Source organism: Chiloscyllium punctatum, chromosome 26, assembly GCF_047496795.1.
Source record: "Chiloscyllium punctatum isolate Juve2018m chromosome 26, sChiPun1.3, whole genome shotgun sequence".
NCBI classification, from domain to species: Eukaryota; Metazoa; Chordata; class Chondrichthyes; order Orectolobiformes; family Hemiscylliidae; genus Chiloscyllium; species Chiloscyllium punctatum.
The window spans coordinates 28,805,626-28,830,059 of NC_092764.1; the positions used below are offsets into that span (position 1 = coordinate 28,805,626).

Sequence of the window (24,434 nt, forward strand, 5' to 3'; positions counted from 1 at the left end):
TGAAAAATGTTTTTAGTTCACATTGGTACTTCTTGCAAATTCTCATGAGTGCAAGGCTTAACCTATGATTAACTGTCAACATAGAACATAGAACAATACAGCACAGAACAGGCCCTTCGGCACACGATGTTGTGCCGAACTTCTATCCTAGATTAAGCACCCATCCATGTACCTATCCAAATGCCGCTTAAAGGTCGCCAATGATTCTGACTCCACCACTCCCACGGGCAGCGCATTCCATGCCCCCACCACTCTCTGGGTAAAGAACCCACCCCTGACATCTCCCCTATACCTTCCACCCTTCACCTTAAATTTATGTCCCCTTGTAACACTCTGTTGTACCCGGGGAAAAAGTTTCTGATTGTCTACTCTATCTATTCCTCTGATCATCTTATAAACCTCTATCAAGTCACCCCTCATCCTTCGCCGTTCCAACGAGAAAAGGCCGAGAACTCTCAACCTATCCTCGTACGACCTACTCTTCATTCCAGGCAACATCCTGGTAAATCTTCTCTGCACCCACTCCAAAGCTTCCACATCTTTCCTAAAGTGAGGCGACCAGAACTGCACACAGTACTCCAACTGTGGCCTAACCAAAGTCCTGTACAGCTGCAACATCACTTCACGACTCTTGAATTCAATCCCTCTGCTAATGAACGATAATACTCCATAGGCCTTCTTACAAACTCCATCCACCTGAGTGGCAACCTTCAAAGATCTATGTACATAGACCCCAAGATCCCTCTGTTCCTCCACCTGACTAAGAACCCTACCATTAACCCTGTATTCTGCATTCTTATTTGTTCTTCCAAAATGGACAACCTCACACTTGGCAGGGTTGAACTCCATCTGCCACTCCTCAGCCCAGCTCTGCATCATATCTAAGTCCCTCTGCAGCCGACAATAGCCCTCCTCACTGTCCACAACTCCACCTATCTTCGTATCATCTGCAAATTTACTGACCCACCCTTCGACTCCCTCATCTAAGTCATTAATAAAAATTACAAACAGCAGAGGACCCAGAACTGATCCCTGCGGAACTCCACTTGTAACTGGGCTCCAGGCTGAATATTTACCATCTACCACCACTCTCTGCCTTCGACCGGTTAGCCAGTTTTCTATCCAATTGGCCAAATTTCCCTCTATCCCATGCCTCCTGACTTTCCGCATAAGCCTACCATGGGGAACCTTATCAAATGCCTTACTAAAATCCATATACACTACATCCACTGCTCTACCCTCATCCACATGCTTGGTCACCTCCTCGAAGAATTCAATAAGACTTGTAAGGCAAGACCTACCCTTCACAAATCCGTGCTGGCTGTCCCTAATCAAGCAGTGTCTTTCCAGATACTCGTAAATCCTATCCCTCAGTACCCTTTCCATTACTTTGCCTACCATAGAAGTAAGACTAACTGGCCTGTAATTCCCGGGGTTATCCCTATTCCCTTTTTTGAACAGGGGCACAACATTCGCTACTCTCCAGTCCCCTGGTACCACCCCCGTTGCCAGTGAAGACGAGAAGATCATTGCCAACGGTACTGCAATTTCCTCTCTTGCTTCCCACATAATCCTAGGATATATCCCGTCAGGCCCGGGGGACTTGTCTATCCTCAAGTTGTTCAAAATGTCCAACACATCTTCCTTCCTAACAGGTATCTCTTCTAGCTTAACAGTCCGTTTCACACTCTCCTCTTCAACAATACGGTCCCTCTCGTTCGTAAATACTGAAGAGAAGTACTTGTTCAAGACCTCTCCTGTCTCTTCCGACTCAATACACAGTCTCCCACTACTGTCCTTGATTGGACCTATCCTCGTTCTCGTCATTCTCAGGTTTCTCACATACGCATAAAATGCCTTGGGGTTATCCTTGATCCTATCCGCCAAGGATTTTTCATGCCCTCTCTTAGCTCTCCTAATCCCTTTCTTCAGGTCCCTTCTGGCTATCCTGTATCCCTCCACTGCTCTGTCTGAACCCTGTTTCCTCAACCTTATGTAAGCCTCCTTCTTCCTCTTTACTAGACATTCAACCTCCCTCCTCAACCAAGGCTCCCTCACACGACCATTTCTTTCCTGCCTGATAGGTACATACATACCATGGACACATCGTATCTGCTCTTTGAAAAAGTTCCACATTTCCACCACATCCTTCCCTGACAGCCTATGCTCCCAACGTATGCTCCTCAAATCCTGTCTTACAGCATTGTAATTTCCCTTCCCCCAATTGTAAAATCTACCTTGTTGTGCGCACCTATCTCTCTCCATAACCAAGGTGAAAGTCACAGAATTGTGGTCACCATCACCAAAATGTTCACCCACTAACAAGCCCACCACTTGTCCCGGTTCATTACCGAGTACCAAATCCAATATGGCCTCCCCTCTGTTTGGACAATCTACATACTGCGTTAGAAAAGCTTCCAGGACAAACTGCACAAACACCGCCCCATCCAATCTACTTGATCTAAAGAGCTTCCAATCAATATTTGGGAAGTTGAAGTCGCCCATGACTACGACCCTGTGGCTTCTGCACCTTTCCAAAATCTGTTTCCCAATCTGTTTCTCCACATCTCTGCTGCTATTGGGGGGTCTATAGTAAACACCCAACAAGGTGACTGCACCTTTCCTATTTCTGACTTCAGCCCATACTACCTCCAGAGGCAGATCCCCCTCAAACTTCCTTTCTGCAGCCGTTATACCATTTCTAATTAGCAATGCCACCCCCCCCCCCTCCTTTTTTACCACCCTCCCTAATCTTACTGAAACATCTGTAACCAGGAACCTCCAACAGCCATTCCTGTCCCTCATCTATCCATGTTTCCGTGATGGCCACAACATCGTAGTCCCAGGTACCGATCCACGCCTTAAGTTCACCCACCTTATTTCTGATACTCCTTGCGTTGAAGTATACGCACTTGAACACATCTCTGTGTCCGCAAGTAGTACCTGTCAGTGCTACCTTCTCCACAGCCTCCCTACAGTCTTGGGCATCCTGACACACAGCTAGCTTACTTGCTGGACTACAAGTCCGGATCCCATCCCCCTGCCAAATTAGTTTAAACCCCCCCCCAAAGAGTGCTAGCAAACCTACCCCCCAGGATATTGGTGCCCTTCTGGTTCAGGTGCAACCCGTCCTGTTTGTACAGGTCCCACCTTCCCCAGAATGCAGTCCAATTGTCCAAATATCTGAAGCCCTCCCTCCTACACCATCCTTGCAGCCACGTGTTCAACTGCACTCTCTCCCTATTCTTTGCCTCACTGTCACGTGGCACCGGCAACAACCCAGAGATGACGACTCTGTCTGTTCTATCTTTTAGCTTCCAGCCTAACTCCTTGAGCTCTTGAATGACCTCCCCACCCCTCTTCCTACCTATGTCGTTGGTGCCAATGTGTACCACGACTTCTGGCTGCACACCCTCCCCCTTAAGGATTCTGAAGACACGGTCCGAGACGTCTCAGACCCTAGCACCCGGGAGGCAACAAACCATCCGAGAGTCTCGCCCATGTCCACAGAACCGCCTGTCCATCCCTCTAACTAGAGAGTCCCCTATAACTAGCGCTCTCCTAGTCACTGAATCCTGCCTTTTCCAATGAGACAAAAGTGGATAATATTCCAATATTCAGGAATTAGCACTTCAGTTGTCCTCACAAACTATAATGCAAAAACATAAGAAATGTGGCATATGAACCAAAATAATTAATAAATCAAAATGAAAACAGATATCAGTTCTTTCTGATGCACAATTGCAAGTTTTGAAATCACTTGTTCAGGAATGTAATTAACTGTAAAGTATTAGCATTAACTGGTGAATCTGCTCTTACATACCCAAGGTAATTAGCAGCATGCAGTGCATTATAGTATGGGCTTGCTAAGTCATGACAGCAATTATCTGTCTTGGATTCCAGTCAGAACCTGAGATGAGTCTGTGCTGCAACAACAGTCTCTATACTCACCTTCTTTTAACAGGTATGCGTTTGTCCAATCCCTTTAAAGAGAAATCTCTCTTCAACAAATTCACTTATTCCTATTGCTTTTTGCTTTTGTCTTTATCTTTCATTCATAAATTTTCCTGTCTGCATTTTTGTTTCTTTTCATTTGCCTTTTTCTCTTTCTTAATTCTGTTCTATTGGCTTTCAGTGGAGAAGGAAGCAATTGTGTGTGAGGACAGTAATCAGAGTGAGAGTGGTGTTGAGGGGGATTGGGGGTACAAGGTGAGTGCTCCTGTTTTTTTCCATATTAGGTAAGTATTTGTAACAATCACCTTTTTGATGGTGGCTTCATGTAGACCAAAGTTCTGAAAAAAGTGTCATATTGATCACAAAACTATCTCTGGTTCTGACACCATAGAGGCTGCCAGACTAGCATTTTCTGTTTTTATTTCAGATCTCCAGCATCCACAATACATTGCTTTTATTATTCATGCTGATCACGTTTTCTGAATCTAGTTGATGCAATATCACTTGCTTTTCTAAAATTTTCAGGTGTTAGATTACTTATTTGCAAATGTTATTAGTAAGTGTATATCCCAAAGCTTGGTGCAAGGACATGATCTGGACACTGCTTTTCTGCCTTCATCAATATAATGGACTGGTATAGGATGTGCTTTGGTGTCCATTTATATCTGTAAAACTGGCACATTATCAACCTCTGTCTTTGCCATGAACCGTCATTATAAAGACATGTGCACAAATTTTAAAAGTATACAGATAAAATGGCAAATTCCATCTGCATAAGAATGTTATTCTACATGACCTAACCTGAATATGATGCCAAAATTGCAATTGAGACACAGTGATGTCTTACAGCTATTTAGGTTAACTAGGAGCATTCTGTGGGTTTTAATAATACTTTACGCTTGCAGGACATGTGATTGTATGCAGTCAGCTTTGCTCTTGAATCACCATAGCAACAGCCATTTCCTTGAATTATGTTTTATTCTAGACTTGCTTCAATAATTGGGCATAAAATTCTTTGAAAAGTGCACGTGAATTACATACAGACCAGTTTTGAGAATTTAAAGACATTCTGTTAAAAATTGAATCAAAATTTGTGATTTTTTTTGTAGATGATTTTAAACTGATACTGTGTCCACATGTGAAAACAAAACATTTTAACTCTTAATAATCTTGGTCCGGAGAACATAAATGTAGACCGAACTGGAGCATAGGAATAGGAGGCAGGCCGTTCAATCATTCAATCCTGTCATATTGTTGGAGATCATGGCTAATTATCTCCACACTGCCACTTTCTCCCACAATCCTTTATCCATTAATGTCCATACAAAACTCTCTAGAAAGCTATTGGTTTCCATCTTGAACCTGTTCAATGATTGAATATTCGCAATACTCTACAATAGAGAATCCTAAAGATATACCAGACTTTAATTGAAGACACCTTCTCAACTGGTGTCATTAATAATTTTTTTAAATATTACAATTGGGCCCCATATCAAACCATTTATATAGATTCTGAACAGTTATGGATCTTACACCAATACTTGCAATACCCCGCCAATAACAGCCTGCTATTCTGAGAATACTGCATTTATTCCTACTCTCTGCTTTCTATTTATGAACAAAATCTCAATCTATACCAGTCTAATTCACCTCTTTTCATCATTCTCCTCCTAAATCCCATGCCTTCTAACTTTATTTACTAATCTCATGTGTGGGGCCTTGCCAAAAACTTTCTGAAAATCCAAATACAAAACATCCACTGGTTCTTCTTTGTCTATACTATGAGTAACCTTCTCAAAAAACTTCAAAGAGTTAGCAAACATAATTTCTCTTCCATATATTCGATGTGACGCTGCAGTTTTACCATTCTTTTCTAAATGTTCTATTATCACATCCTTTATCATGGTTTCTCACATATTTCCTATTGTTGACTTCAAATTAACAGATCTGTAGTTTTCCGTTCTCTCTCTTATCACCCCTTATTAGAAGTGCAGTCATACTGCATTTTCTAATTGTTTATTCAACCTAAATGTAGAATATCCTTGGATATTCATTTCCCAATCTTGGCTACCCTGTGATCACATTTGTGTAATGGTAATTAATTCATATCCATTTACTTCAATTTGCGCATTCACATCACCAACGTTTTTTCCCAAAAGCACAACCTATTCATCCAGACTGCCTTTAATCCAACATTCTTAACATTATTCTTCATTTTGTTCTTAATATATGCCATTGCTTTGTGTGTCTTCGATGTTTGCTTCCTAATCTTTAAAATCAAATGCTGAATTTGATGCCCAGAGCTCCATAAATTAACATAAAACTAATTCTAAACTGCTTGTAATTGATATTCTGTGTATCATGTTTAGTAAAATAGAAGGGGATCTCAGAAATCCTGATACTAAAAGGATTTTGTGAAGAAAGGTAGTTGGCTGCCAAGTTTCATGATCAAGGAACATAGGAACAGGATTAGGCTACACAAACCAACCTGTGCCCATAATTTAACCATAATGCTGTTTAACCTATGGTGTACATCTTACAAAGTCACTACATCATGAGCCGTGGTGAGTAAAACTAAACCAGTACTTAAAATGGGGTCTGATCAAGGCTCTGTATAAGCACATTCTCACTTTTGTAATCTAATCTCTGAAAATGAAGGTCAGCATTACTTTAGTATTTTTAATTGTTATACCTTTGTCTTCCCCAAAATAATGAACACTATCTGATAAGGTGTGGGTCAACAAGCCAGCCTTCTGTCCAGCAAAGTTGTTATCTATGTCCACAGACATGTTTTCACTTTTTTTTCTGAATATGACAAATATACTCTAGTCAGGTACAAAAACAGAAATTGCTGGAAAAGCTCTGCAAGCCTAGCAGCATCTGTGGTGAGAAATCAGCATCAACATTTAGGGTCAAATGAGCCTTCCTCAGAACAGTCCCGACCCGAAACATTAACTCTGATTCTGCCCACATGTTACCAGACCTGCTGAGCTTTTCCAGCAATTTCTGTTTTTGTTTCTGATTTACAGCATCTGCAATTCTTTTGATGTTTATTTACTTCTGTCAGGTGCTTGGTACTACATTATCCAAACACATGCAAATATCTACAACACTAGAGCAGAAATATACCAGTTAATGGAGAAGTTGCACTTTGTTGACACCAAGTAAGCTGCTATTAGCTTGAACTTCACATTAAAATAAATGGAAATAGACTAAATCTCATACACACTTTCGACTTAGCAACAGATGGGCTGGTAACTTCACTGCATTCCCAAGCTTCATTGTTTGCAATAAGTTGCATCTTCTTTATCCAAAGGTTTTTAGTTTTACATTTGCATTGGACAACACACATGATAAATTGCACAAATATTCTGATACCTCTTGAGCTACTTTGAAATTACTTGCTCTTCACTCCACATATCCTTTTTGGGAAGTATGTTAAATAAGTAAGCTAAAAAAAATCTTCCTACTTTATTCACAGCCCAAATCAACTGGACTAAATAAGGGGCACAATTGGCATCACCTGCTCTGGTTTAGCAAATGATATATTGGCCACATTCAATTTTCCTATTTGTTATTCACTTAGCCAAATTGGAAATGCTAAGTGCGTGAATGTGAGCCACAGATATCATGTCAGAATCTAATATGTTAAATTGTTGAAGTAGTCTGTGCCCATGAACATTCGAAGATGTTACTGAGCACGGTAACATTGAAATTTGGCCCCTTGCCAGGGATCTATTGTTCATCCTATTAGAAGGATGTTGTGAAACCTGAAAGGGTTCAGAAAAGATTTACAAGGATATTGCCAGAGTTGGAGGATTTGAGCTATAGGGAGAGGCTGAATAGGCTGGGGCTGGTTTCCCTGGAGCTTCAAAGGCTGAGGGTGACCTCATGGAGGTTTATAACATCATGGGGTTAATAGATAAATAGACAAAGTCTTTTCCCTGAGGTGGGGGAGTCCAGAACTACAGGACATAGGTTTAGGGTGAGGGGGAAAGATATAAAAGGGACCTAAGGGGCAACTTTTTCACGCAGAGGATGGTATGTGTATGGAATGAGGAAGTAGTGGTGCATGTATGCCAGAGAAAGTAATGGAGGCTGGTACAATTGCAATATTTAAAAGGCATCTGGATGGATATACAAATAGGAATGGTTGAGAGGGATGTGGGTCAAGTGCTGGCAAATGGGACTAGATTAGATTATGGTATCTGGTCGGCATGGATGAGTTGGACTGAAGGGTCTGTTTCACCGCTGTACATCTCTGTGACTCTATACTGCTCCTTGACAGTGAGTGTTTCATAGTTACGACTGCTATGATTCTGAGGTTGATAAGATTATTAGACTTGAGGATTACATATTTTGGTTTGTTAGATTTATTTTGGAACAAGTAAGTTTCAGAGAGAAGCCAAGTACAATAATTGCTGGACTGTTAATGCAGAAACCCAGGTAACATTCATTGGGCCAGGGTTTGAATCCTGCCATGACAGATGGTAGAACTTGAATTCAATAAAAATCTAGAATTAAGAGTCTAATGGTAGCCAGGAAAACCAATCTAATTCACTAATGTCCTTGAGGGAAGTAAATTGCCATCCTTACCTAGTCTAATCTACATGTGACTCCAGATCCACAGTAATATGGCTGACTCAACTGCTCTCTGGGCAATTATGGAAGGGCAATAAATACTGACTTAGCCATTGATGTCTTCACCCTGTGAATGAATAAAAAAATTATGACCTGTGCTGGACTCTGTCTGACAGTAAACCTGGGTAGTTTAATTTTTAGAGATCAGCCAAAGACTCTGGTTGTCTTATGGGAGGAAGGTCCAAGGTATTTACAGTTGAAGAGAATGAGCACAGTCCTTGAATAGACTCTGCATCTTCCGAAATCCCAGAGGTTAACAAATTGTAAACAGCAGTGCTGTGCTGATCCATTTACTTCTAAGATGAAAGGGAGAGATTTTTTTCAAAATTCAGTCATGGTTTGTGAACATCACTGACTAGGATAGCAATTATTGACCTCCCTAACTGCACAGGAAAAGCGCCTTCTTGAACAGCTGCAGTCTTTGAAGTGAAGAAACACTCACAGTCCTCCTAGAAAGTGGATCAAAGATGAATAACTATCATTTCCACATAGATACAAGACAAATGTTTCCCATTGCCATAGGGAAGAGAGTAGAGAAGGCATTCTGGTATCAGCTCACAGGCTTCCAAATAAACCCCGGATTATTTTGAATAGGTGGAACCTGCTGTTATCTTCTTTAGTCTGCAGTCATCTGAAAGGCTGAAAAACTCTACAGCAATGTTCTGAACCTGACATTTTTGACCTCCAACGATGACAACTGTTTTGAGCTGTTTTCCCTGGAGTGTTGGAGGCTGACGGGTAACCTTATAGAAGTTTATAAATTCATGAGGGACATCAATAGGATAAATAGACAAGGTTTTTTCCCTGGGGTGGGGGAGTCCAGAACTTGAGGGCATAGGTTTAGGGTGAGAGGAGAAAGATATAAAAGGGACCTAAGGGGCAAGTTTTTCACACAGAGGGTGGTGCTTGTTTGGAATGAGGAAGTGATGGAGGCTGGTACAATTACAGCATTTAAAAGGTGTCTGGATGGGTATATGAGTAGGAAGGGCTTAAAGGGAAATGGGCCAAGTGCTGGCAAATGGAACTAGATTAGGTTAGGATATCTTGTTGGCATGGACGAGTTGGATCAAATGGTCTGTCTCCATGCTTATACATCTCTATGCCTCTGTGACTCTAAGAGTCTAGCCCATCGAGAATTTTCCAGCTGCTTCCTATTGACTATTATTATCTAGTAGGTCCTGGGGCAGAGATGCGTGATGCCAAATGGAATTGGGAGCAGGTGATGGTTTTATGTTAATTGAAGGTATTTGGGTGAGAACATGACAGGATAGGGAGCAAGTAATCATTGTGATTGGAATTGGTTATATGTGAGATGAAATTAAACTCAGAACAGAAAAACACGTGCCTGAACTTTGCCTAACCAATGATTTAGCCTCTGGTGTGAATATTGCTAGCAGACAATGGTTAGCTGTTTGTAAGTCATAGTTTTAAAACTAAACATTATTCGAAGCAAAGAATAATTTAGAAAAAAAAATTCTGCCTAATCACAATCTGAAGTATTGGGATATGATGATACATCCCTGTTTTCTGAATGGGAACCTAAATGACCACAGGAAGAATGATATAATCATGTGGACCTGCATTACTTTAGTATTGAAAAGAAAACAAAGTATTGCCTTGGCACCTATGCTACCATATGAAACAGGATAAGAAGCAAAACCTTTCAGAATTGGAGGCCAAAATTTTAAATACAGGTGATTTAGACAAAGGTTTAAACAAATTAATAAGTTGTTTGACAAAAAAGTATCAAACAAATGATTCATTAATTGTTAATGAGGCATGGTCAGATTTGATAAATTCAGAAAGAATGAAGATAGTTCCATGGAAGAGAATATAATGGAATTCTGTAGATTGTATGTGAGATTATAGAAATTCCATCAGGAAATTCCCTAATCTGTGCTAGCTTTTAAGTTAATAGACTGACCAAAGTGTCATGTTTAGCGAGACTGCTAGTTTTATTGTGAGTTGCATTTACAGCTCGATACACGCTGCTAGAACAAATATTGGAAGCGCTGAAAAGCATTCCGTGAAAGCAATTGTTTGGGGCAATCCACCACACAACAGAAAATGGAGGACACAATGTTAACAGAGCAGTAAGATCTCTAAATCATGTGGACATACGTTGTGGTAATACCAGAGACTTGGCTTTAAGTGGATATTAAGTTTTTCTGAGTGCATGATGTTCTGAAAAGATAGAAAAGAAAGGACATGGGTTAGAAGCATTGGTTAAGGAGAGCATTGCAGCGTTGGAGAAAGAGGATGTCCCAGAGGGTTCAAAGACAGCAACAAGTTGGTTAGAGCTAAGTAATAAAAAGGATGCAATTACAGTACTTGGTGTAGTGTATAGATCACCAATTAGTGAAAAGGATGTTGAGGAATAAATCTGCAGGGAAATTATAAAGAGATGCCAGCATTATAGAATAGTTATAATGCTGGACATTAATTACAGAAATGTAGACTGGGATATTGGTGCTCTAATTACAGGATCAAAAATGAAATCAACCGTCCTGAAGCAAGAAACATACCTCTCCACTGAGGCCAGTTTGATCTGGAAGAATCATCAAGCTTCCAGGTCAATCAACTTTGTAAAGTCAAAGACTTTGAGAGGGAAAATATAGTGGTAAACTTGAAATATTTATTTAAATAATTCTGTACTGGGTTAAAAAAGCATGAAAAATGTTTGGAAGGTGATGTTGTATAAGTCAGTTCACCCAAAAAGGTTAATTTGGAAGCTTTGGAATAGCTGTTCTTACGAATATGTAAATAACTGTCTCTTGGAGGAGCTAAACGTTCTAAGCAGTTGTTCCAAGTTGTATTTCTATGTTCATTAGCTCTACAGGCTTCAAACAGGTAACATAGACCTGATTACTATTTCTTGGATATAACAGTATCTCTTACCTAGAGTTAATGCAACTAACCAGTCTTAAACTAATATAACCTATCATGTAACTTGTATGTAATAAGCTACTACTTCCTATTTAAGTACGAGTCTATTCTGCCAAAAAGCTATTGGTAACTACTTAACACTAGTAAGTCTGTATAGATTAGTATTACAAGAAATATTGAGAGAAGCAAACACCCAGGGGACATACTATCATAGCCAAGTGCCAGCTGTGGACATATCTTACAATAAGCACCTTAAAACTCATGAGCCTAACCACCTAGAAAGGCAAGGATAGCAGATACGTGGGAACACAGTTTCTCCTCCAAGTTACACATCATCCTTACTTGGAACTATGTCACTATATTTTCACTGTTACGGTGTCAAAATCCTGGATCACCCATTTTAACACCACAGAGAGGCTTCTACATCCCAAGAACTGTAGTAATTCAAGTTGGCATCTCATCACCAACTTATCAAGGGCAATTAGGGATTTCCAATAAATCCTGGCCTCGTCACCATTGCAACATCCTGTAAATGACAAAACAAATTCTAGATTGAATTGATTCCTACTATGTGTGAATGTGTAAATCTTCTGGGAAACTTTCTGGAGGGTGACCACTACACATGCAGCAATATCCCAGTAAAGACAAAGCCTAGTGAAGACAGGAAAGGAACAAAGTTGAATTTGAAAGTTGGAACTGTTAGGTTCCTCCAACAGTCTATTTTAAGTCATGTTCAGAATGATCGAAGTAAATGATGTGTCTAATTAACCCAGTTTCAATGCTTTTCACAAAAGAATTTGGTCGATTTTAGTTGTATATTAGCAGCACAACCATATTATGCTTTCCATCATCATGATAGACTTGAATATCAATTTCAACCAAGTTTAAATTTGCAGCCTGTTACTGAATTGTTAATATGTTCTCATAGTTTTTGTGAATATAATTCCAAACCATTACATGGTAGAACTTAACTACAACATACTGATAAATAGAATGATTTATTTGCTGATAATGCTAATTTATTTCAGAACAATAGTGAATGCATTAAAAATTCAAAACAGCAGAGGTAAATTACATTACATTTTGATAATTTCTACTAAGAAAAACATCTATAATAAATAAAAGGGCAATCATGAAAACATATCTGTAAAATAATAGATATCCTGTAATCAGATTACTTGTTCTTTCGCCTGAGTTTTGCATATCCTTCAATAAAGCTTTGTTCTCATTATTAAGTCAATTTCTAGAAATGTCAGGTTCTATTTTACTACATTTCCATCGTGTGTGTGTGTGCGTGCGTGCATGCGTGTGTGTGTGTGTATTCATTGATTCGAAATAATCACAAGTGAAAGACATGGAACAAATTAATTAAAATTCAAATTGACTTGGATTCCAGTCCCTAAAATGAAACTCAAAATTTTGAAGCAACATTATATTTAATGAAAAAGGTAAAGAAAAAATACATGCTTTGTGATTATAAATGTTAAACCATTATGATGTATAACTATCATAATTGATGGTCACTTCTTCAATAGTATGATGTTTCTATTTCAAGTGAGCACTTTTTACAAAATGGATATTTCAATTACAGAATGTCCTTACAGAAAACCTACTCCCTGACTTATTAATGACATTTTCATTCTACCATTCCAGAAAGAGCATATCTACTTGTTAGCATATCTACTTGTAACTTCAATCACCAATATGGTTATTTTAGGGAAAAAGTGGGAAAATGGGATTGACAAAACTATTAGTCATGCTTGAATGGCAGAGCAGACTCGATGGGCTGAATGGCCTAATTTCTGCTCCAATATCTTATGGTCTTATGTTCTTAATGTTGTTGCAGACCAGGATTCAGTTGAAATGGGTGCTTTTGAATTTTATGTAAACCACTGTCTAATATTTTCTCTGAATGTTAATGGATAGAGCTTAATTTGTGATAAATCTAATATAAGAATAAACTCTAAAATTAAACATACAAATGAATGGTGGTAATTGCCATCAGGCTTGTTCAGACAACAGTGCAATTACACACTCTATCTGACCCTGATTTCCAAACTTTTGGATATAGCAAAATTATGAAACCCTAGTTAACAATTAACAGCTAGGTGTCATTTTGTTTCTAAAATTCTCTAAGCTATGATATTTTTCATGGGGTTTAGCTGTCGGCATCCAGTGTAAATAAAGGAGAATAAAATTATACCTTGATAGGGGAGTTTATAGGGGAAGCCCATCACATTGATTCATATGAAGTAAATAGAGCCCCGATTGCAATTTTGTCATGTATCTGTGCCTACTGAAGGCTGCCCTAAACAAACTTTCTAAGACCATTTCCATATTTTATTATCTTTTATTTTTGTAAGGCTGAATGTATTCCTAACAAGATTCCCTTTTGGCCCACAGAGGAGTTGACCTAACTTGGACTTAATGAACTAATGAAATTGTACCTTTAAAAATTTTTGAATAGCTGTTTTAGCACTCTTGGGCCTGAAAATATTTGGGACAATGGAAAAACTGGAGAACATCCTGAAACTCACTGGCTCCAGTATAAACATGGTGATGGTTTTAGGAAAAACAATGTTCCATGTTCAGAAGTTAGAACTTGGATTCCATGATTTCAACTTGATCATTTATTTTCTTCTGGGTTCCATATCTCCAAGGTGTCAAAGTTGTGTAGTGGAAGCAATGCACATCCATGTGATGTTGTTTGAAGTTCACCCTCTCAAAGGGCCAATACAGAAATAGAATGTGGAGGGCTCACAGAGAAAAAGATCAGGTCACAATTCAGTGACACTTACTTTGAATTATTGTTGACTGTACTCAGAGTCAAGAGGGACATATTTTTCACTAATGGTAGAGTGAGGTAACCTGCTGCTATCACCAAAGAGATACAGTTGAAGATGTGTACAGCTTCAATGCAGTAATTGTTTTGATGACAAGTGAAGATGGCAGTGATAATGTCACTGTACTAGTAATCCAGAGGGCTAAGTTAATACCCTGAGGTTCTGGATTTGAATCCCACCATGTCACCTTGTTGATTCTGAATTAAATTAATAAACTCATGAAATAAAAGACAGTCTCATGAATAGTATTATAAATTTGTCATGAATTTCATTTACCAGTCCAATCTGATTCACTGACATACTTTTGGACATAAAATCCACCATTCTTACATGTGACTCCGGACTCACAGCAATGTGGTTGTCTATTGACCTCTGAATGACCTGTGATTCACCTGTGCCCAATGGTGTAAATTCCTTGTCTTCTGGAGTCTTCACATGTAGACCTAGAATTACTGGAGATGCATGAGGTCAATTCCGTGGGTTTCCTCCCACAGTCCAAAGATGTGCAGGTCAGGTGAATTGGCCATGCTAAATTGCCCGTAGTGTTAGGTGAAGGGGTAAATGTAGGGGAATGGGTCTGGGTGGGTTGCGCTTCGGTGGGTCGGTGTGGACTTGTTGGGCTGAAGGGCCTGTTTCCACACTGTAATCTAATCTATTCTAATCTAATCTAATCTAAAATCCTCAGTGGGAACACTGTTAGAAGACCTATGTGCATGACCCCTAAAAACACTTGAATTTAAGTCCACTTACAAATTCAGATGGTGATGCATAACATACAAGTCAGCACAAGGAGAAACTGGTGGCTCAGTTTGTTTTAGAAACTGCCCTTCAAAGGGTGTAATTCTTAATTGGATTCAACTGCTGAACCCCATGAACTGAAGATGAGAAGGAAAACAATATTGGCATTGTATCTAGTTTGAGAGTTACTGCCAGATCTTTGGTAATAGCAGTGATGATAAAGGAGTCGAACTCAGATCGTCTTCTCATTGTTCAGTCATTGATAAGTGAAATCAGGTTATGTGTGAGAAGGATATTTTCAATTCTGTCTCCGACTTTGTGAGCTCCCTGTCTCCTTATTTTCCACTGAGAAAAATGTAGATGCGCCAGCTATATCCAAGGCATCCTTCTCTGCTAGCAGTGCTATTTCTGGTGGTCCACCTCCAGTATTTCATTCTTCCTTATATTTTACACTCACTTTGCTCACCAAAGACAAGCAAGGATAGGGTTCAGTAGTGGATGGAGAGATAATAAAAAGAAAAACCTAGAAGCTGAATAGATGTGAGGTATATCGTGTAAGCCTGGCAAGCCAATGTTAAAGAGGAAGGGGTGGGCTTAACATGTAAGACGGAATTAAATTCACAAATGTACTCACTTTTCCTGACCCATTTAGGCCATTAGACTATTTCATGCATCCATTATGTGGGCACAATGAAGCTGATACTCAACCTCAAATCATGTTACCTTGATGAGATTGCAGCTTTTTGTTTTGCCCCAGTTATTGTGGAATAAGTATGTCTCTCCTGCTCTTCTTGACTGCTACCCAGAAGTAATTTCAATAGTTGTCATTATCTTTGTCAGCTACCCCTGCTCTATGACCCCCATTTACCTCCAATTTCACTTTATGGATTATATATTTCAAAACAGCTTAGATTGCTTTGGGTGAATATGCATCATGCCTGCAGCACAGCTTAGTCAAGAAGGCCATGCAGCAAAACTAATTGATACCATTGAATTGAGAATGCAGAATTCAACGTACTCAGTTGACTTCTGATTTTCCCTATGTAATTCCACTAACGTTGCACCTACCCCACTGCTAGGTAGGGTTAAAATTGCCACTAATATGTTTTTACTTACAGTGCAAAGACTTCAAGTACAGTGGTTGACGGTCAATCTTTTTGGCCTAAGGCCACTGATTTGTTCGTATCTGCTACAATATATTTAGCATTTAGGGAGTATTTCACTATTGATCTAATGTTAAAAATCTACTTCTCTGTCTAAACTCTTATCGATTACCTCCTTGGAGAAGTGTATAAAGGATTGAGTGAATTGAAATTTCATTTCCGACACGTTGTTCCTGTTATTTTTACCCTTTTAGATGAAAAACTGTAAATGTGTGGCTGAACTCAATTTGGTCAATAGCTCTGCTGAGAAATTTAACATGATTTTCCAAACTTTAACACAGAGAATTAATGGTATATTTGTTGTGCTTGGACATTAATTGATTGTAAGATAACTGGTTGAAAGGTGTATGAAGGGCTTCTTTTAGAGTTTTTTTTAATGTATAATCAATGTGGAACTCGGATAAACATGTTTCAAAGCTAAGTGATTTAAAAACACATCAGAAATGAAATATTAAATATTGTAATTAATGTTTTTGTTTGCAAGGAGGCATATTGATGTGTTAAAAACAAAACTAGAAAATAATTTTATCTATCTATCAACTAGTTCACCTTTCCATTAAACATTCATACATGAAGAACAATGTTAACTGAGCCCTGAGCATTTTAGGCCATATTTTACTCGACCACAGGGCTTGGAGTGCAGGCATGTAAGATGATGGGAGCTTAAGCAGTGTGCAGCCACCAAATTCCACTACAGACCATTTTCATTTCCTTGACTTCAGGTCACCTACTTCAAAGAAATGTGTGATTAAGTGAAAAGGCTGTGTTGTCCCATTTGCAATTGTGACATACATGCCATTTTTTATGACCATAGGCCCAACAATGGTCTGTTGCAAAAGCCTGCAGCAACAAGGGATCCAAGCCCTATTCATATATTAACTAGGCCAGGAGGCATAAGTTTCTCTTAATGATTCCACAAAGAAACCTCGATGCTCCCATAATCCAGGAGATCCCTTCTGCCCAGTCTTGGAATGTCATGTAAGCTCTCTTTTCCCACGTACTCCCATTCAAAGTTTATTTGGTGGAGACTGCTTTGTGGGATCCTGGCTGCGTTCATATTGCCTGAACTCAGGTTGAACATAGATTGAAGCTGCCTGAAGTCTCCATTTCCGGACTGTCCTCTCTAGGGGCTAATAGGGATTCAAGAGAGCCTTAGTCAGCTGCTACTCACAACTATCGGAGACAATCAATTCATTCAGATTTTATTGTCCACTGCAAATAGAGTTCAAATTAAATTGGTACAAATATACAATGGAGATCGCAAATCATCCTGCCTATTGAAAGGACCTTAAGGTCTGATTTTAATTTGAGGTAACTGGCAAACTAACAACCACATCATGAGCAACAGACTCACTCCAGATCACCAACATGAAATTTAGATCATTTTTGTTCCTTTGCCTTTAACATAGAGCAGAATCTCCTTTCTGAATTTGATATGAATGACTTGGTGGACAGGAATGGGAAAACTAAGCAGGAGGAAACCACTGGGAATTCAGTTTATTCAGTGGTTACATAATTACAGTGGATGAAGGTAAACTGCTAGCCAGGGTGAATTTTTCCTTGAAGAGCCTAGAGGAACATTCCTAGCCTATGGGGAAACATTTGAAAAATAAAATTCACTAATCTTTTCAGCCGTGGGCTGAGTCTTATACTCCACAGTACCCATTATTCCCAGAAAAGCCAACACCAAATGCTAACTACCCACACTTGCCAGGGGCACAGATCTTGTATGCTTCCTGAAATGTATCTGAAAGGTTCTGGTAGGGCATATGTTTACCTTGAAATTGGGCATGAATACCTTTCTTATTTTTACCCACTGTACACCTGTTGTGTTCTGAAATTTTATTAGCAATATAGACAGTCATTAATCCAAACAAGTTTATTACCAGTATATATACAGAGGCCACACCACTCTAGAGTATCAGACAACTTGATTGTAGTTTAGGTTATAGATTTATACACCCTAGAATCATATTGGTAATGTAGATATTCCAATTATCACAGGATTAGAGACAATACAAAATTATTACAGTATTTTACAACTCCTTGCAAGACAAATGAGTCCCAGTTGACACACTGACCAAGGTAACATCCTGTGTAAGGCTAATCAGTTCTTCCCCTTTATACATTCCATATCACTTGTATGCTTTGTCTAACTAATCAAGTACCCAACAGTGCCTATTCCACAGCATTGGTATCTTTTGTGTTTAAAATCAGATCTTATCCTTATCTGTTGTAATTTACTTCAACCCCAGGTCAGGCATTAATTCTAGCTTGCCTCATGATTTCCTCCTTTTGTGATAAGGAATCGTTTTCCCTCAAACTGTCTATTGCCATCAGTCCTTAACAAAATCAAAGATCATTCCTTGCATTTATGCAGTTACATTATGAAGGTTATAGCCTCTGTGTGTGATAATATTTTTCCCTTCCATCATCAGTTCGCAGGTCCCATTTCCAGGCTAAAATGTCTCAGTGCCTGCGGCCATGTTCCATTGTAATATCTATACTACCTAGTAATTTCTGCATCTTTTTAAACTACAAACCCCATTTTGGACTGTGGCCATGACCAAGGAAGCCAACACAATAAATGATTCTCACTCCTCACCCTGCATCTCTGTAGCCAGTCTATAGGTTTGATTTGCAAGTTCCATGTTTTTTTTTTCCCTTTTATCTCTGTAAATTATATTTCTCTGTGGCAATCCTTGCCCATCTGCTCTCAACCCTTTGAATTCTCTTAGCAGTGCACACTGGCACCTACTACATTCCAAACCTGACAAATCTATCAGCTCCACTACACCAGCATATATTACATAATACCAATTCAGGAGTATACTTCCATTTTGATGTCCAAGTCCCAGAGTCTCTGTCACCAAGGTTTTTCTGCTAACTTGACTGTCACATCAGCTGTTGGTGTAGTTGGTAAAATCATATTTTTTTCTGTATTGTAAAAACATTCCTATTAGTGTTAAATATGATGTGACACAATGTGTCCTAGCTGGGTGAGTCCCTGTGAGTCTTCACAGCATACAAGACAGAGTGGTACCTTGTGTCACCTATCTTTAACAGGGTAGCCACACTCTGATAGGATTTTATAGATTTTCCTCCTACCCTGGATATCATCATGGAATAGTTTACAATGGGCAATGGGAGATGGCAGTGTTAATAGGCCCTGATTGATATCTCCAACATTGCATTTACAAACATCCTCGCCTTAACTCCTGGGGGGCCAAAGTTACTTATTTCAAGGATTCCAAGTGAAATCCCATCTCCCCGCCACCCCAACCCCCCCCCCACCACCCGCCACTACTATCTCTGCCCAGCATTTCTTTGGCCAATGACCACTGAGAATTGGTTCACCTTACCTCTTTAGACCTCACTGCATGTATTTTCTTTTGATGCACTCATTCCCCCTTCCCCTTTATTTCAGTCCCCCTCCTCCCATTTCCCTCTTCCCACTACACATTATAGAATGATAGATTTTTACAGTGCTAAAGGAGACGATTTGGCCAAGGGTGTCTCTACTGGCTCCAGAAGGTGCTGCCTAACTTAGCCCATTCTCCAGGCCTATCTCCATCGCCACCTAAATTCATCATTTTCAGTATAGTGATCAGAGTATCTTGGATCATACGAGAACATTCACATCTCTACCTTGTAAAGGCTGTGGACATCCATTATTTCCTATAACTTGTCCCAAAGTTCTGGATGAGCGTGATAGTGCATTTGTACTGCAGGCAGCTCGCCAGCTATTATCAGCTGATGAATGAAAGATATTTTACTGGTGTCTGTTTTATATTCCCTTGCCTGTACCATCTCTGCTCTTAGACTACAGGAGTCATGACCATCTGGGTTGCCCTAGAGTTGAGCCCAATATATGGAGGGGTGCATTCCATCCCTTGTCACCATTCATCATGCTTCTTCCGTGTCTAAATTGTGTTCTACAGCCATATGCTGTTGTCCAGATTTCTGTATGGCCTCAAATCTGGTCCTTTGTTTGGTCAGTTCCTGTATCTGTTTTCTCAATCCTAGGGAGTGTACCTACTAAATAAATCACCAGTGCGTTAGCCTCTCTGTTCTTGCTTTGGAATTTCCATGTGAACGTTTGCATCTCTGATTATCTCTTAGGTTCCAGCCCTGGTCCGCCATCCTATTGTCTAATTTCTCCTCTTATCCTTTGAGAATTTAGGTATGGACAGCTCAGTCCCTAACTAAAAGTGTCAACTTTAGACAGTTAGTTCTGAAAATGTCATGCCAACTGGAAACTTTAACTCTGTTTTTCTCTGTCTGCAGATATTGCCAGACATGCTGAGTTCCTCCAGTCTTCATTGAATTTGTTTCAGATTTCCATCATCCAAATATATTGATTTTATTTTTTAGGCATGTTCTTGTTTTCACCCACAACCATCTTGTGCCTCTTCTCCCTAATTCTACTGGATCTCATTTCATCTCTGATCCCTGCAATATTGCTCCTATCCCTAAGATTCTTTTAGATATCTATTCCTATTCCAAATCTGAATCCTATAATTCTCGCTCCTATTACACAGTGTCTTTGCCCTACCAGTTGTGTGTTAATCCATCTGGCTTTGAGTCCTATCCCCTTGTCTGCTTTCACCTCACTACCTCCAAGCTCAATCCCATTGGTAGGGGAGGTGATGGCCTAGTGGCATTATCACTGGGCTGTTAATTCAGAGACCTAAGTAATGTTTTGGTTCAAAACCTGCCACAGCAGATGGTGGAATTTGAATTCAATAAAAATCTGAATTAAGAGTCTAATAATGTCCATGAATCTATTGCTAATCCTATCTGGTTCACAATCATCCTTTAGGGAAGGAAACTGCTATCCTTATCTGGTCTGGCCAAAATATGACTCCAGACCCACAGCAATGTGGTTGACCCTTAACTGCCCTCTGGGCAATTAAGGGTGGACAATAAATGCTTGCCTAACCAGCGATACTCTAATCCCATGAGTGAATAGAAAATAAACTAAATTAGCCACCAGACTCTACCTTCTGTGAGAGTGGTAAATGAAGATATATTTCTTCAGATATCCTGGCCTCTGATGAATTATTCTGCCAACCATGTCAATTCTGAGTTGACAATAGAGACAAAGACAATTGTTGATTCGGTCAAAACAAGAGTTTATTACAAGCATTCTTCATCAGGGAGTTAGACTCCGCGGTTGTATTTTGAGTTACATATTTATCAGCCCTACAATCATTTTGTTACTTAGTTATTCCAATGAACACAGGCAATACAATATTTCACCACTCCTTGTGAAACAAACAATTGATACATTTTCTTTGTAAGACTAACTAATTCTTCCCCAGTACGCATTCCATTTCACTTGTGTCTGCTGTCTAACTAATCCAGTCCCCAATGATGCCAATTCCAAACCTGCTGGTGCCCTTTTTGTTGAAAAATAGGTCTCCATTTTATTCATCTAGCAATTTTTCATCTCCAGGTCAAATCGTTCTTTAAGCTTTACAACACCGCATATTCTAATCTTGGAGTTAAAGTAGGGGCTTTCTTAAGCAATGATCTTTGCAGTTGAATATTACAAGTGGTCTCTAAGGGTCAGGTACTATCTCATGACACACAAAATGAAACAAAGGACTGCAGATGCTGAAGATCTGAAATGAAAACAGAAGTTGCTAGAAAAACTCAGCAGGTCAGTCAGCATCTGTGCCGACAAATCGGAGTTAACATTTTGAGTTCAGTGACCCTTATTCAGAACTTAAATGAGTTCTGAATAAGTATCACTGGACTCGAAATGTTAAGTCTGCTTTCTCTACACAGGTGCTGATCGATCTGCTGATTTCTTCAGCAATTTCTGTTTTTTTCTCATGACACATTCTAACAAAAAACTTTGCTCTTCTTTTCTGATAATTCAATGTTCTATTCAATAATTTGAATTATAAATTCATTGTATGTAGTCTAAATGGATGTGTGCATTGCCATTCATTCAATATTGTTCCATGGCAGGTTGCAGAGAAAGCAGAAGAAATACAAGTTACTAACAGTATACATGAAGCCTTGAAAGTAACTGCTGCACAATATGAAAAGACAATCTGTGAGCTGGAATCAAAATTCCGTCAGGGACAGAGTAACCAGGAGCATGCTAGAGACAAGGTATCATGACAATACTTAATTTTATTTGACAAATGTGTAAATATGCTTCCCTTTACAGAAGCATATGATGATAATAAAATTTAAATAATAACACTATATAGAGTATTTGAAATTCAGTTTATTGATCAATATTCATGCTGGATTTGGCAAAGTTTAAAAAGCTGCTACAAAATGGAATAGCTCTTAGATGAAACACAGAAAATGTTTACGTTATTGCAAGAAGTAGAAAATGCACTGAAAACAACGCTACATTTGGTGTTGTCACCTCAACAAAGCTACAGGAGGGACTTTGGTTGGAATTGGTCTTATGCAGCTGACAGTGCACATATAATAGGATAGGTATCAATGTGCCCTTCCATTTTCTTTCCAGCAAGGAAAGTGACAAGATTACTATTGTGTTAGTTTCAATTGTACAGTAACATTTTCTGAAAGGCAATAGCAGACTATTTTTGTAACGTGTTAGAGAAAACAGTGACATTTTCAAAACAATTGCATTTTGTTATCATTATTAATTATTTTTGAAAGCAAAGATTTGTCAGTATGAATCTTCAATTTACCCTGATGCTTGCACAATAGTTAACTCATCATGAAACAAAATATTTTATTGACTTATTTGTCAAACAGATCTAACATGGACGAGGAAACAGAACCAAGAGTCAGCTGTAATCCAATGATGGTTAAGCTAAAATATGCATTTCCTATAGGATTTAATGGAATAGCTTAGATTTATTCAATCATCAGCCAAACCTTGTGATTCCAAGCAAATTGAACTGCAATTTCAGTTCCCAATATTTAAACATAGGAAAAGTGACCTGATTAACAAAACAACTTTTGCCTGTCTTTAATACTTGATTACAAAAATATGACACCTCTAGTTTCTTAAGTATTATATGATATATCAACTGAAATTTTCTCATTTGTTACTTGCTTATACGATAATCCTTGAAGTTCTGACATGTGTGGAGGACAGGAATGCTGAGAAACAGAAAAGAGTCTAGAATATGTCACATGGTGTTATTGACTTTTTTAACCATCCCCATTTACCTAGCTTTGAGGTTGTTTTTCCATGGAGGATGTTGTTGCATTCCAAAAAGGACAAGCCCTCTCAATAGCACTTCCTGTAACTCGATTGCTAAAGGTCATTCCTCAGATCATTTGAACTCAGTTATGTTGCACCCAAAAAAAAACTCATAACTCTTTAAAAACAATCAATAGCTATTTAGCAGCTATAGGTGGCACCATGCTCCCTGCATCTGTTCTATCTTTTGTATATTGTCCATTGTAGACCACTGTGCTAATATGGCAATGACATTCTTCATTTACAAGATAATGCATGGCTTAGAAAGGGTGGATGCTGGGAAATTGTTTCCATCAGGTGGGGATACTAGGACTCGTGGGCACAGCCTTAGAATTAGAGAGGGTCAATTTAGAATGGAAATGAGGAGACATTTCTTCAGCCAGAGAATGGTGGGCTTGTGGAATTCATTGCCACGGAGCGCAGTGGAGGCCAGGATGTTGAATGTCTTCAAGGCAGAGATTGATAAATTCTAAATCTCGCAAGGGATACGGGGAGAGTGCAGGTAAGTGGCGTTGAAATGCCCATCAACCATGATTGAATGGCAGAGTGGATGGACCGAATGGCCTTACTTCCACTTCTATTTCTTATATCATTACACAATGTCAACCCTGAACATTACAAGAGTCAAACAACAAGTAAGAACTTCTGTTGATCTTGATTTACAGCAATTAAATATATGGCCTCAGACTACCTAAAAACCAGATTCACCTTCACAGCAGATTAATACATTATATGTTCAAAATGCTTAAGTTATTATAAAGCAGTATAACACTCGAACTTACACCGCAACTGAAGATTATCCAATGCATCAAACCTAATTTTAAATCAACAGCAGGGCTGGGAAGGATAACAAATTAGGAGAAATATCTGAGGTCATCTTTATTGCAACCTCAACATGCTAAAGCTGTTTCACAGTTAAAATAATTTTGAAGAATCATTATTGTCACAAAGTAAGCATGCATTTTTAGGACAGCAAGATCCTACACAGCAATTTATTGATTATCA

General features: G+C 39.0%; 1 protein-coding gene across 7 annotated transcripts in view; it reads left to right on the plus strand.

The window, feature by feature from the left end:
- The window catches only part of pmfbp1 (polyamine modulated factor 1 binding protein 1), an 829,187-nt gene that overhangs the window by 482,257 nt on the left and 322,496 nt on the right, over positions 1 to 24,434 (plus strand). For 5 of the 7 annotated variants that reach the window (XM_072595983.1, XM_072595987.1, XM_072595985.1 and 2 more), the window contains one exon: positions 22,205 to 22,351. The exons of the other annotated variants lie outside the window; for them this stretch is intronic. In XM_072595983.1, the coding sequence (XP_072452084.1) occupies positions 22,205 to 22,351 (147 nt within the window). The remainder of the gene's footprint in view (positions 1 to 22,204; positions 22,352 to 24,434) is intronic. 7 annotated transcript variants of the gene reach the window in all.